The 12,757-nt window shown below is 43.6% G+C and overlaps 1 protein-coding gene across 1 annotated transcript in view; it reads right to left on the bottom strand.

The window, feature by feature from the left end:
• Window positions 1-3,663: 3,663 nt before the first annotated feature.
• olfml2a (olfactomedin-like 2A) overlaps window positions 3,664-12,757 on the bottom strand; it is a 35,833-nt gene continuing 26,739 nt past the window's right edge. The window contains exon 8 of the mRNA XM_081611242.1: window positions 3,664-6,791. Coding sequence (XP_081467368.1) covers window positions 6,187-6,791 — 605 coding nt within the window. The 3' untranslated portion in view covers window positions 3,664-6,186. The remainder of the gene's footprint in view (window positions 6,792-12,757) is intronic.

Below are 12,757 nucleotides of genomic sequence, written 5' to 3'. Positions count from 1 at the left end.
GATGAGTTACTTGGTGTACAGGAGGAAGGAAACATGACAAAGTCACACAGAAAGGCCCTGGCCCAGGACCACGCTGTGACATCACTGCACTAAGGCTGTGCAGTAGATGGAGAGTTTGGTACATTTGTGTTAGTTTTAACGCAGTGTAATATGAAATGCTACATGATCTAATTCCTGAAACTTGCTAATTTGCACATTTTGACTCAAAACCTTCATATTTTAGAATTTGAATTTGATCTGATTGACTGAGATAAGTCACATTTTAAAATTAGTTTCTAAAATGTAGCTTTAAAATGATGAAGAAATTCACCACTCCCAGTCACAAACAACCAATCAGAACCAGGAGGAGGGGCTTAGCGCTGTCAATCATTCTCATGTACTCACTTCTCAATGCAACTCACCTTTACAGGAAAACTGTATGTGCTGTCATCAGTGGCCATGCTAACTATCTTTAGCATTCACAACAGACTGGGGAACAACAGTCAGGATGGAGAGTCACAGTATCATAGCAGAGAGGCAGGGTGGGAGAAGGGAGCCCTGCACAGGGACAAGACTGACAGCGCTAAGCCCCGCCTCCTGACTCTAATTGCTTATGTCTTGTTAGCACTGGGAACACTGGGAGAAAATGGAGCGCCATTTTTTCACAAATTATTTGTCTTATAATATACTGCCACAACATAGTGACAGTTTCAACAACTATGTAAAAAATATATGTTTTTATAAAAGTTACATACTGCAGCTTTAAGCTCACCTCAACTTAAATCTGTTGGCTAAGGAAGACTGAAGAACCCTGTGAAGAACCATGACCCGGGTCAGAACAATGTTCTGGCTGTGTAGCAAAGTGAACTGATGCAGATGCTTAGCTTGCTTTAATGCATGGATGAGTTGAATCATTTCAGATAAGGTCCAGATGCTCTGCAGCTTGATTTGATCTTATTGTTGACAGATGTATTTCCTGCTACCATTGTTAACACATGGAGATTTTAACCCAACTTGAATCTATTTTGGAAAAGCCTTGGCAAGCTCCCTATTTACCTGCTATCTTTTCATCCACAGTCTCCTCCCATCCATATTTGATATGGCTTGGCAATCATCAAGTCGACTCGAGGCTCATGTGAAAAAATAATTTCATGTCCATAAATAATCTTTGTTGAGTTTTGTTTATGCCCTGCAGTCTGTTGGCTCAGCAACAAGGCAAAAACTTGTGGGTGGTTTGGAAGATATTTATCTCCACCTCTGCTCCAAAATATTGATGTGAGGTCCTGACACGGCCACTCCGCCTCGCTCCTCTCTGAAAGCCACCATTGTATCCCAGACAATGATCTTCTTCAGGGTCCTCTTTGGACACTTCCCTGGACTTTATGCAGGAAAGCCCCCTCTTAGAGAACAAGCTTCATTATTCAGTGTCTGCAGGTTTCTCTGGACAAGCCCAAACAAAAGCCCTTTTAATTGGAGTTTTATTAAGGATTAAACCTTCAGGCCTTATTTCACACATGAGATTTCACAAAGCTTAAGGGAGAGACAGAAGGCTGACCAAGCAGACATTTACATGCACATCTAGATAAAAGTTTGATGTTCTTGTTCTGCTCCAATGTTCTGCCTAACAGCAACATTCTCCTGGCTGCCACAGGAAATAACCCTTAATTAAAGCCACACTGAAGCCTTCTTCATTCTGCTCTGCTCTGCTCTGCACTTCAACTGTTCCTGGCTCCATTTGCGTTCACAGTTTTCATTGATGTGAGTGAAACTTGTTCTGTCAGGATCAGGAAGACCAAAGCTCTCATAGAGCCACCAGGCAGCCTTCCCTTCATGCCTTCAGATTATAAAATCGAGATCCAAACTAGTACTTCAATTTCTATATTTACCAGCAGAAGTGAAACCAACTGTTATCTTAATAGTCTTATTGTCTGAAGGAGAAAACTGGACTGGACTGCATGTTCGAATGGATCAGCGAGCAGAAGTATGGAAGAAACAGGACAAAAAAATAAAAAATTTCAACACACAAGATAATATTTATTAAGAGGAGTGGTGCGATGGTGGTGCATTCCTCTGACATTGTGTGGCCATGTTTGCTTTCCTGTTTTTAGTTTCTTATGCTGGGAGCAGTAATTGAAAGAAGGTGACAATTTTCAAAAAACGACACCGACAATTTCACAGGTTTGAAAAAAGAGGGACATATTATCCAAGCTATACTTCTGCCTTTATAAAGGAAATGGGTATTTGGAAATATTTTTCTGGCGAAAGATGCTGGTTGCCTCATGCTCCACTTCAGAATATTTCATGCTCCATCAGAACGTCAGAGTCTCCCTGCAGATCAGCCCCATGTTAAAACAAGCAGTGCTGGTTGCTGCTCTGCCCTGAGCCCTGAAGATGTCTGGTGGTGAAATGATCTTCAGTGCCAAGCAAAACTTTGCTTTGCAATAAATAAATATTCATTAACAATCCAGACTAGTTGACCTAAAGCTAACTGCTAGTTGGAAAGTGGCCACAACATTTTAACCCTTTATGATATGCAATGTGCCTTAAACTATGCTATGCTACCAAGCCATAGCATTTGTGGCAGACTATGCTGAGATGAACCAGCTGTAGTGTAGCAGAAAAAGGAGGAGGATGTGAGTGGCGTGTACACAGGGATGATTGACACAATTAAGCCCCTCCCCTGGCTCCGATTGGTTGTTTTTGACTGGGAGTGGTGGATTTCTGCAGATGGCAGTGGCAGCTCAGGGAAGAGGTGTAGATTGATCTTTTCACAGATTATCTGTTTCATAACATTCTGGTCACGGTGTTAACAAATGTTTTTTTTGTTTTGTTTTTTTTTAGAAAAGTTACATACTCCACCTTTAAGCAGATTCACTCTTAGATGTGACTGAGTAATCCACTTCCAGGAATGTCCCACGGAGACAAAGGCTTCACATCCGGGCCTCTGGGAGGACATGATGGGGCATGATGTGTACTGTATGTGCTGCTGAGCAGGAGGCCCTGCTGATGCGAACAGGGTCAAGGCTTTGTGCTGACCCCAGGCTTCTGGGGCCGAAGCGGCACAGGTCGTGTGAATTGTCAGCACTCATCAACACAGTGGGTGAGAACGTGATTGTTCCATCGCAACAACATGCCAACATTTCATGACAGAGTTCATGATTGGCCGCACCGTCAGCGGTGCGCTCATCAGACCTTAGCGGGGCCAAGCCTTACATCATTACTGAACTGAACCGGCCCGTTGCTGGTATTCAGGACAACACAGAGAAACAAGGCTTTTTTTTTCTTGGTGTCAAATGAGAACCCACATGTTTTAAAACACCACACCCACAATTCACCTCATGGTTAATTTCTGTCTTCTTCCAGAGTTGCATGACTTGGAGCCTAAGTAGGACATTTTGAAATCTATCCAAAATACATACGATAATGGCTCTGTTATTATGACTCAGGTCATAATAATACATTATTATGACCTATGTTATGTATGTTTTATATAACTGGACTAAGATCAAGCAACATTGTTACTTTTACTTTAAACCAAACAGAACCCCAGAAACCTCTGTTATCCGGAAATCGGAAAGTTTGACTAACTTGTCGTCCTCCCTTTGAAACAAGGAGGGTGAGGCTGTGTTAACCTGTGGCATTTATTGGTCACGGTGGATTTATGCACAAAGCTCACAACAGGACTTCTGAGTGAACATTTTATTTCATGGCACAAGCACATGCTCAACTTGTTTCAACACAATATTATGTTTCTATGTGTAGACTTAAACAAATGACTTTATTGATTCTGACATGAGCTTCAGTAATAAGCTTTAAAAAAAAACATTATGGTTATGAATCATTATTGCAGGAAACCCCCTCCCCAAAAAACATTCTAGATTTGTGTAAGCGTTACATCATGGGTGGTAAAACCTGTAAATCTGAAACAAAATAATATGGCTAATTGCACTTTTGTTAGAACATGATGATCCCAGTTTGAAGTGCAAACATTTAAATGCTCATTTACAATATATACAGTGGCTATGAAAAGGTTATTGGCATGGTAAAAACTTGATATTTTTATGAAGAAACAATCACAGATTCATTACATCATCAAATCAAATTGTGAACAAATATAAAAGTAAAGTGTACATTTTTTTTCATTCGTATTAATCAGCACACTCGACATTTCTCTGGTGAAGAAACAGGATGCATGGATAATAATAGAGCAGATTTCTGAACAAATGTTTGGTCACAGGATGGGAAAATGATGACATGACTGATCCTTAAGCTCTGGAAAACTTTCTCAGAAGCCTGTCTGCTCGAACAGGCTGATGTAATATCACCAGTCAAGTTAAATGCCAAAAAGAGAAAAAAAAATAAAATTCAAGAATTATTTAAAGAAAAACACTCCAGAATGCATCTGAACAGCCATTGGAAAGTTTGATATCTTAGATAAATGACAAATACAACTTTTGATAAAAAAAACATGGAATCAGTACTCTTGGTGGTTGCTTGATGAGTTGTTTTACTGAGCGTTATTTTCCTAACGTTCAGAGGTAGCTGCTTATTAATACGTAATTTCATTATCTGTAAACTTAGCATAACACTTTGGGGTGGTCAACTCAGTCCCATTTATGGACTCCAGTTGTTTAAACTGATCCAGTTTTCTGGAGTCACTTGAGTCAGTTTTGTTGCCAAAAAAGCAGTTGTGGCCTGAGGGGATGATTGTGTGATGGGTTGAACACATGAAGAAGAAGAAAAATAAATGGCAAATCAATACACTTTTTGTTTAGTTCCCAACAGTCACTGTTAATATTCCTCTTCTGCACCTGGTGCCATTTGACTGATGGTTGTATGACTGTTTCCAATGCAGAGATTCAGAGTAAAAAATGAATCGATGAACTGAATCATCGATTCAGTTCAACAACTGAATCGATGATTCAGTTGTTGAACTGAATCATCGACACAGTGGTGATTTCCACAAATCACTGTCTGCCATCTCCAGACAGAATCCTCTAAGTCTGCGGTTTGTCAGGATAATAATGCATCTTTACACCAAGCAAAGAGCATTCAAACTTTTTTTCAGGAAAGGCAGATCAGCCCAGTGACCTGTCCAGAAGTAGTCTGGATTTCAAACAAACTGAAAGTATATGGTGGAAACTGAAAAACACGGTAAATGAAAAGGCTCTGCCTTTTTGGTTCATTTCCTCAACAACAAATGATTACATTTCTTTTCAATGCATAATGTGAAAAAAAAAAACAATGAGGCAGCATTTTTTTGTTCATTTTTTTTGTCAAAGAATGAACGTTCAGCTAGAATCAGAATCGGCTTTTTTTCACAAAGTTTGTGCATCCAAACAAGGACTTTGACTTTGGCTCCACTTTCCTCTCCATAAAGAAAGTAAAAGTGACCACAGAATGGTGGTAGCTGCTGAGCCTGTCGCAATAAGCAATTAATCTACCACTTTTATGAGGCAACATGAAATTGATTGCTTCTGATGATTCATATTTCTTGAAGGGCAATTTATTTTAGAGACTCAATAATCTAATTTATTTAAGGTTTTGAGTTTTTATTGTAGAGTTTATTTCCTTTTTTATTTATAGATTTTGGTCGTTGTGAAATTCTTTTGTAAAGAACAAAATTTCCTTGAAATTTGGTATTTAGTTCATCCTCAATAATGCAAGAGGGAACTTACATTATTATGCCATTATCATTATATAGTTGATAATGATCTCAAAACCACAATGGTATTGTTTATCTCAATAATTTCTGGGGCAATTTATCATCCAGCAAAATTTACTAGAGTGACAGCCATCCTATCTACTAAATACACCAGCTTTGGATCATATATGTTTTGTTTTGTCTTGTTTTAGGGTTCTTTTGACAACAAAATAGAAAAACTGATCAAATACATTCTAAGAAGGATATTTTCTGCCCCAACTTGTATTCAGTAGTCAGCTGATTGGTAGTAAACCAGCAAAATAATACTGTTTTCAGTTTGTTATTATTATTTATTATCCAAAGCTGGGCAAAAAAATGTAAGGATTGGAACATTGCATAACAACATGCTTTAGAAGATACCAGGGAAGGCTGTAAAGCCTAACTGATGCCCAAAAAACAGATCTACGTCCAATGATAGGTTCTACATGAGTTCTTATAGATAAATACTGAGAATCCTCTAACTGGTTGCCATCCTGGCAAGCCTGGACACAAATTACCTGTGCTCATTCCTCAATGAAATTCACCTGATATGTGACCTGATTGCCATTGTCCCATGCATACAGAAGCTTATCCTTTGGGTTGTAGTCGATCTGGGTGGTGAAGGAGTACTCGTTGGTGAATGGCAAACGTGGGATTGCCTCCGTATTTGTGTGGGTGTCATAAGCATAGTTCACCTCAGCTTCTTTCTGGTTGTACACATCGACAGCGTACAGAACACCGCAGATGATGAAGCAGTTTCCATAAGAGTTCCGCTTGAGGCCTGTTCGGTAGGTCGTTTCCTTTTTCAGGGACAGGTCTCCGGGGTCCAGTTTACTGATCACAATCAACTCTTGCTGGTTGTAGTCATAGTCCAGAGATGGGTAGATTACCCACAGGCCACTTTCGTCAACCGCAAAGTCGATATCCGAGTGCCCCCTCCACTTCCAGCGGTTGGTGTCCTCGTAGACAACATCATGCAGCAGAGTCCACGCTGCCATGTATCGCATCCTCAGATCATACTTAATGATGTTCTTAGTGAAGGCCCTGTTGTAGTAGAAAGCTCCGTTATAAACCACATGGCCAGTCCCGATCCAGTTATAGGGCAGTTTGTAAAGATTACTCCAACGCCCTAGAACAAATGACAGGACAGGATTAGCTTTTACTCATTCATTACAACACTCAAGCCTCATTTGCCAATGAACACATTCTGCTTTAACATCGTATCATCACTGATGCAATATGCCTGCGTGACAACCAATAATGTCAATGTTTATGTTATCCCATGACTGGGATACTGTGATCCAAGAAAAACCAGGCTGTACTTTGGCCTTTTGAGAGAATATTTCTTATCCACTCTTTAGTCATCTTCCCAGCCCCAGGCATACTCCCTCCCTTATCGTAATGCATCTCCTGAGGCTGCATGGCCTGCGCTCAGCTATGAACACTTGATCCAAAAGTCTTATCTGCCAACAAAAACACACACTACCAGTCAAACATCTGCACATCAAATAAAAAGACTATCTTCAAACAGGTGGCAAGTAAAGATCTTCACAGATACTTTATTGAACGTCTAACTCTAACCAAACTGCTCTAAAGTTCATTTAACATCTGCAGCTACATCATGCATTCTGATGGCTTATTGAGAAAAGAGGCTTCCTCCTCTGGTTCTGCTTCTGGACATAAAAGGTCTCTACAGGTAAAGGCACTGATGTTCCCCAACAAGTTAACACATTTGTGTTCAGTTTAGATAAAAGACAGAAGACAGAGATGTTGATAGAGTTGTTATTTTATCCATGCTAGCTCCCATAAATGGAGCCATCAAATTAAAGGCCACTCTTTATGGCTGTTGCTTGGCTTCCAACATTTTCTTTAGGGAGTTACATCTGCCAAAAAAAATACAATCTGACTGTGTGAATTTATTCCCTCTGTTTGACTGAATCTGAACAAATCAGGCCTGTTTATGGTGGATCAAAGTTCGAAGACAATTTAACTCCATAATATATTTGAGAAGTGCTGAAACTTGTTAACACCTGAATCAGTGAAAAAAAAAAGTTTTGCAAAACATAGAGAGGTCTTGATCTCAGCTATTGAAACTGAGAACAATAACATGAAATACAATTTCTACAGGTCTAAAGCCAGTCATGCAATAAAACAGACAGTTTAGTCAGTTGTTCATTACTACAAAGGAAATAACAGCCACACAGACAATACTGGATAAGAGATGCATTATGCTTTACTTTACTTACTGTGAGTTGCAAACATGAAGCTTCCCTTGCTAAGCTGATTTTTTTCACAGTACCAGACTGTATGTGCACAGGCTTAGCGTAACAGTGATCGTGTTTATGTAGGATTTCCCCCCTGAACTAACACACTTTGTACTATAGGTGTCACTTTCTAATCACATCCTATTTCCCATTCTAACCCTCCAATCTCAGGAAGTCCGATGTAGATAAACTGAAGCCTGTGAAGAACAAAAACAATGTGCAGCAGAACCCCTCCACCCCCACTCTTAACCCCACTCTCTCTGGCCCTGCCCCTGAGGCCAACCGGCTCTCTTAATCCTCTTCTGCTGGATTTAGTTCAAAAAGAAAGGCTAAAGCACATGTCAAGGAACAGCAGGAAGCACCGCTACTCACAGAGATACCTAGTCATCCGCACACAGCTGTGAGCTCACCACACCACAGGATGCCTCACATGTAAGTGCATTTAGTAAACCCAATGTCTAAACATGTCAGGTTCTGGGCTTTTTCTTTAAGAAAGGTCTCGCTCCCCGTTGGGGAGTGGTCTGGAGTGGAGCTGCACGCCTGAAGCTTGTTGGATCATCAGTCAAGAGAGGATTTAAGGAGCCATCGGACCTCTCCTCTCTGCCGGATGATTATCCCTCCACGGTAGTCTCTAGCTCGTTAACGCCTTCTACAGAAACGCCAGCATTTTGTGATTTTTCTCGAGTAAACCTCTGCCTGTTGTCAACCCTCCTCACTAGCTCTCTGTTCTCTCATTTTTTAGGATCTGGCCAGTTCCCATCGGCGACTCTGCCTGCAGCTCTCAGAGCCTCACCTGCCTGCCCGCTCCAGCCCACTGCTCGTTGCCCCCTCCCCCGTCGGAAAGCCTTTCAAGACGACGTAAGCCGATAACCCCGGTCACCCATCGCACTTTACCCTCCTCTGGCCAGACCATTAACCTGTTCTCTCCGCTTCCAGGCGTGACTCAGACCTAGACCCACGGATCACCTTCAGAACCTTTTCATTGTTCTTTTCTAATAAAAATAGTAACTCACCAGTAGTCTCCGGGTCTGATTCTGCATGTGGGTTAGAAGTCTACCCTCGATCATGACAGAATCATCCGGCCAGCAGTCTGACCCAGCAGGATCTCGTCCAGACCCATTAGCAGTCTTAGCTAGACACGATGACCTCCTAAACTCTCTCTCTAACCAGCAGATTCAATCTAACCAGCGGCTGGATCGCCTGGCACAGCTCTTCCAGGATATTGATCGAAAACTTTCTGCTCTAGGTCCACCTACTCACCCAGCCGGCGCAGCGGCCGGAGCGGCGGCCGGCGCGGCGGGTGGCGCAACAACTAGCGCGGCGGCCGGCGCGGCGGTCGGCACAGCGGCAGTCCCGGCACAGGATCCATCTCCATCCCGTTTTAGAGACGCTGCCTCTCCCACGCCAGAGCCTTTTTCGGGTGAGATCGGCAGATGTGGGGGTTTCCTCCTCCAATGTTCTCTAGTCTTTTCTCGTTCGCCCCAGTCGTTTCCTGATGACCCCTCCCGCATCTCCTATATTGTTGGATTACTTCAAGGAAGAGCATTAAGGTGGGCTGAGGCCAAGTACTCACAACAGACACTGTTACAGAATCCATTCACCAACTTTATTTCCGAATTCAAACAGACTTTTGGTTATGCTGAGTCAGGTTCTGAGATCACCAAGAAGTTATGGAGTCTCAAACAGGGAAGCCAATCTGTAGCTGATTTTGCGATTGACTTTCGCACGTTGGCGGCCTCTTCTGGCTGGAATGATGAGGCCCTTAAGGGTGCGTTCCTTCAGGCCTTAAATGAACCACTAAAGGATGAGTTGGCCTATCGTGACGAGCCTGCGACACTGGAGATTCTGATCTCCCAGGCGATTAAGATTGACAACAGGGTGCGAGAACGATCTCGGGCTAAGAGGCGACCCCTCCCTGTTACTGCACCAATTTTTTCTCAGATTCCCTCTTTTTCTGACAGTGGCCCTGAACCTACCACAGAGGAACCCATGCAAATTGGCCGAGCGAGGCTGTCACCCGAGGAACGGCAGCACCGTATGAAGACAGGAGCTTGCCTGTATTGTGGTCAGCTGGGGCATTTTGTGGCTGCTTGCCCTCTGCAGCCAAAAGGCAGAGCCCGCCGGTAGGCTCGGGAGTACTGGTGGGTGGAGTGAAGAAATTTGAGTCCCGGGTAACACTCTCTTGTGCTCTTGTTAATGACCAAACCCATTTCCAGACCTTTGCCCTAGTTGATTCGGGGTGTGAACAAAACCTCCTTGATGAGAACCTAGTTAAACAACTGCAAATACCAGTTATTCCCCTTCCTGCTCCCATCCAGGTATCTGCTCTGGATGGAAACCCATTGCCCAGGATCACGCATAAGACCAAACCCATCAACCTTCTGGTTTCTGGTAACCATTGGGAGTCTCTTACCTTTTTTGTGTTTCCTTCCCCGCAGGCACCAGTTGTCCTTGGTTTTCCTTGGCTGTCCTCTCATAACCCTCATATCAATTGGCGAGATAATAGGGTGGAGTCATGGAGCGCCAATTGTCTGGCCTCCTGTCTCCAATCAGCATGGGGCACTTCTCAGGCCCCATACTCTGAGGAGCAAGTTAGCCCTTCAGCACTCACAAACATACCTTCTGAATATCATGATCTGCACAGAGTCTTCAGTAAGTCTCGAGCTTTATCCTTACCACCACACAGACCCTACGACTGTGCTATCGACCTCTTACCTGGCGCTCCTCTCCCCTCCAGTCGCCTCTACAACCTCTCCGGGCCTGAAAGGGAGAGCATGGAGAAATATGTTAATGATTCTCTGGCTGCAGGCATTATTCGCAAGTCATCTTCACCTGTAGGTGCAGGGTTCTTTTTTGTGGGGAAGAAGGATGGAACTCTCCGTCCTTGCATTGACTATCGTGGACTCAACCAGATTACAGTCAAGAACAAATATCCTTTGCCACTCCTTACTGCAGCTTTTGAACCCATTCAGGGGGCCACCATTTTCACTAAACTGGATTTGAGGAATGCTTACCACCTCATCAGGATAAGAGAAGGCGATGAGTGGAAAACAGCATTTAAAACCCCCCTAGGGCACTTTGAATATTTGGTAATGCCTTTTGGTCTCATGAACGCTCCAGCAGTTTTCCAGGCACTCGTAAATGATATCCTTAGAGACTATCTGAACCATTTCGTATTTGTGTACCTTGATGATATACTTATATTTTCCAGATCTCCTGAGGAACACAAAAGACATGTTCGATTGGTCCTTCAGCGCCTGTTGGAGAATCAGCTGTACGTCAAAGCAGAGAAGTGCGAGTTTCACGCCTCTTCCCTCACCTTTCTTGGGTTCATCCTCGAGAGCGGGCAGGTGAAGTCGGATCCAGTGAAGATCCAAGCCGTCCTAGACTGGCCCACCCCATCGACCCGTAAGCAGTTGCAACGGTTTTTGGGTTTTGCCAACTTTTACCGCCGTTTTATTAGAAATTACAGCCAGACTGCTCTCCCACTTACCAGTCTAACTTCCATTAAGAAGCCTTTTGTCTGGTCCCCTGATGCTGACAAGGCCTTTAAGGAACTTAAGAGGAAGTTTTCCACTGCCCCCATTCTCATTCAACCAGATCCATCCAGACAATTCATTCTGGAGGTTGACGCTTCCGATACTGGCGTGGGGGCTGTCCTCTCTCAAGTGTCCCTCCCAGACAATAAGCTCCATCCGTGTGCTTTTTTTTCCCGTCGGTTGTCTCAAGCTGAGAGAAATTATGATGTGGGGGACAAGGAACTCTTGGCTATCAAATTGGCCTTAGAAGAGTGGAGGCATTGGTTGGAGGGGGCCAAACATCCTTTTATAGTCTGGACTGATCACAAAAACCTGGCCTACCTGCGTGAGGCCAAACGCCTCAACCCAAGACAGTCACGTTGGTCGCTTTTTTTCTCCCGTTTCAACTTTGTTATTTCATATAGACCTGGTTCTAAGAATGCTAAGCCTGATGCCCTGTCGAGACAGTTCTCTGCTGACCATGAAGAAACTATTGCCAACATTATTCCTAAGTCTTGTGTTATTGGGGCCCTCACATGGGACATTGAAAGGGAGATTCTAGAAGCCCAAAGGCTAGAGCCGGACCCAGGGTCAGGTCCTCCTAACAGAATCTATGTTCCCTCCGCAGTCAGATCAAGACTCCTCCATTGGGCTCACACTGCCAAATTCTCATGTCATCCGGGAGTCAATCGCATGCTGGCATTAATCCGTCGTTCATTTTGGTGGCCCAACCTTTATGCTAACGTTAAAAGTTATGTACTCGCTTGTCCGGTTTGTGCCAGAAGCAAGGCCCGCAATCAGCCTCCCAGTGGGCTGCTCCAACCTCTCACCATCCCAGGTCGCCCCTGGTCTCATATTGCTCTTGACTTTGTCACTGGGTTGCCATTGTCTAAGGGTTTCACTATCATCCTCACTATAGTTGACCGTTTTTCTAAGGCTTGTCACCTGGTCCCATTACGAAGACTCCCCTCCTCACAGGAGATGGCGCAGCTCCTTATTAAACATGTTTTTCGTCTTCATGGAACCCCCCTTGAAATCCTGTCTGATCGAGGTCCCCAGTTTGTTTCCAAGGTTTGGAAGGGGTTTGGGAAGGCGTTGGGGGCCAAAGTGGCGCTCAGTTCTGGTTTTCACCCACAAACTAATGGCCAGACTGAGCGACTGAATCAGGAACTTGAGGCCTCTCTCCGTTGTGTTTGCACCTCTGACCCCACCTCTTGGAGTTCACAGCTTCACTGGGTTGAATATGCCCATAACTGTCATGTTTCATCAGCTACTGGGTTGTCACCATTTGAATCATCCCTTGGCTACCAGCC

The sequence above is a fragment of the Poecilia reticulata genome, chromosome 9 (genome assembly GCF_904066995.2).
Source record: "Poecilia reticulata chromosome 9, P_reticulata-male-v2, whole genome shotgun sequence".
NCBI classification, from domain to species: domain Eukaryota; kingdom Metazoa; phylum Chordata; class Actinopteri; order Cyprinodontiformes; family Poeciliidae; genus Poecilia; species Poecilia reticulata.
This window is presented reverse-complemented; position numbering and strand designations above follow the sequence as displayed.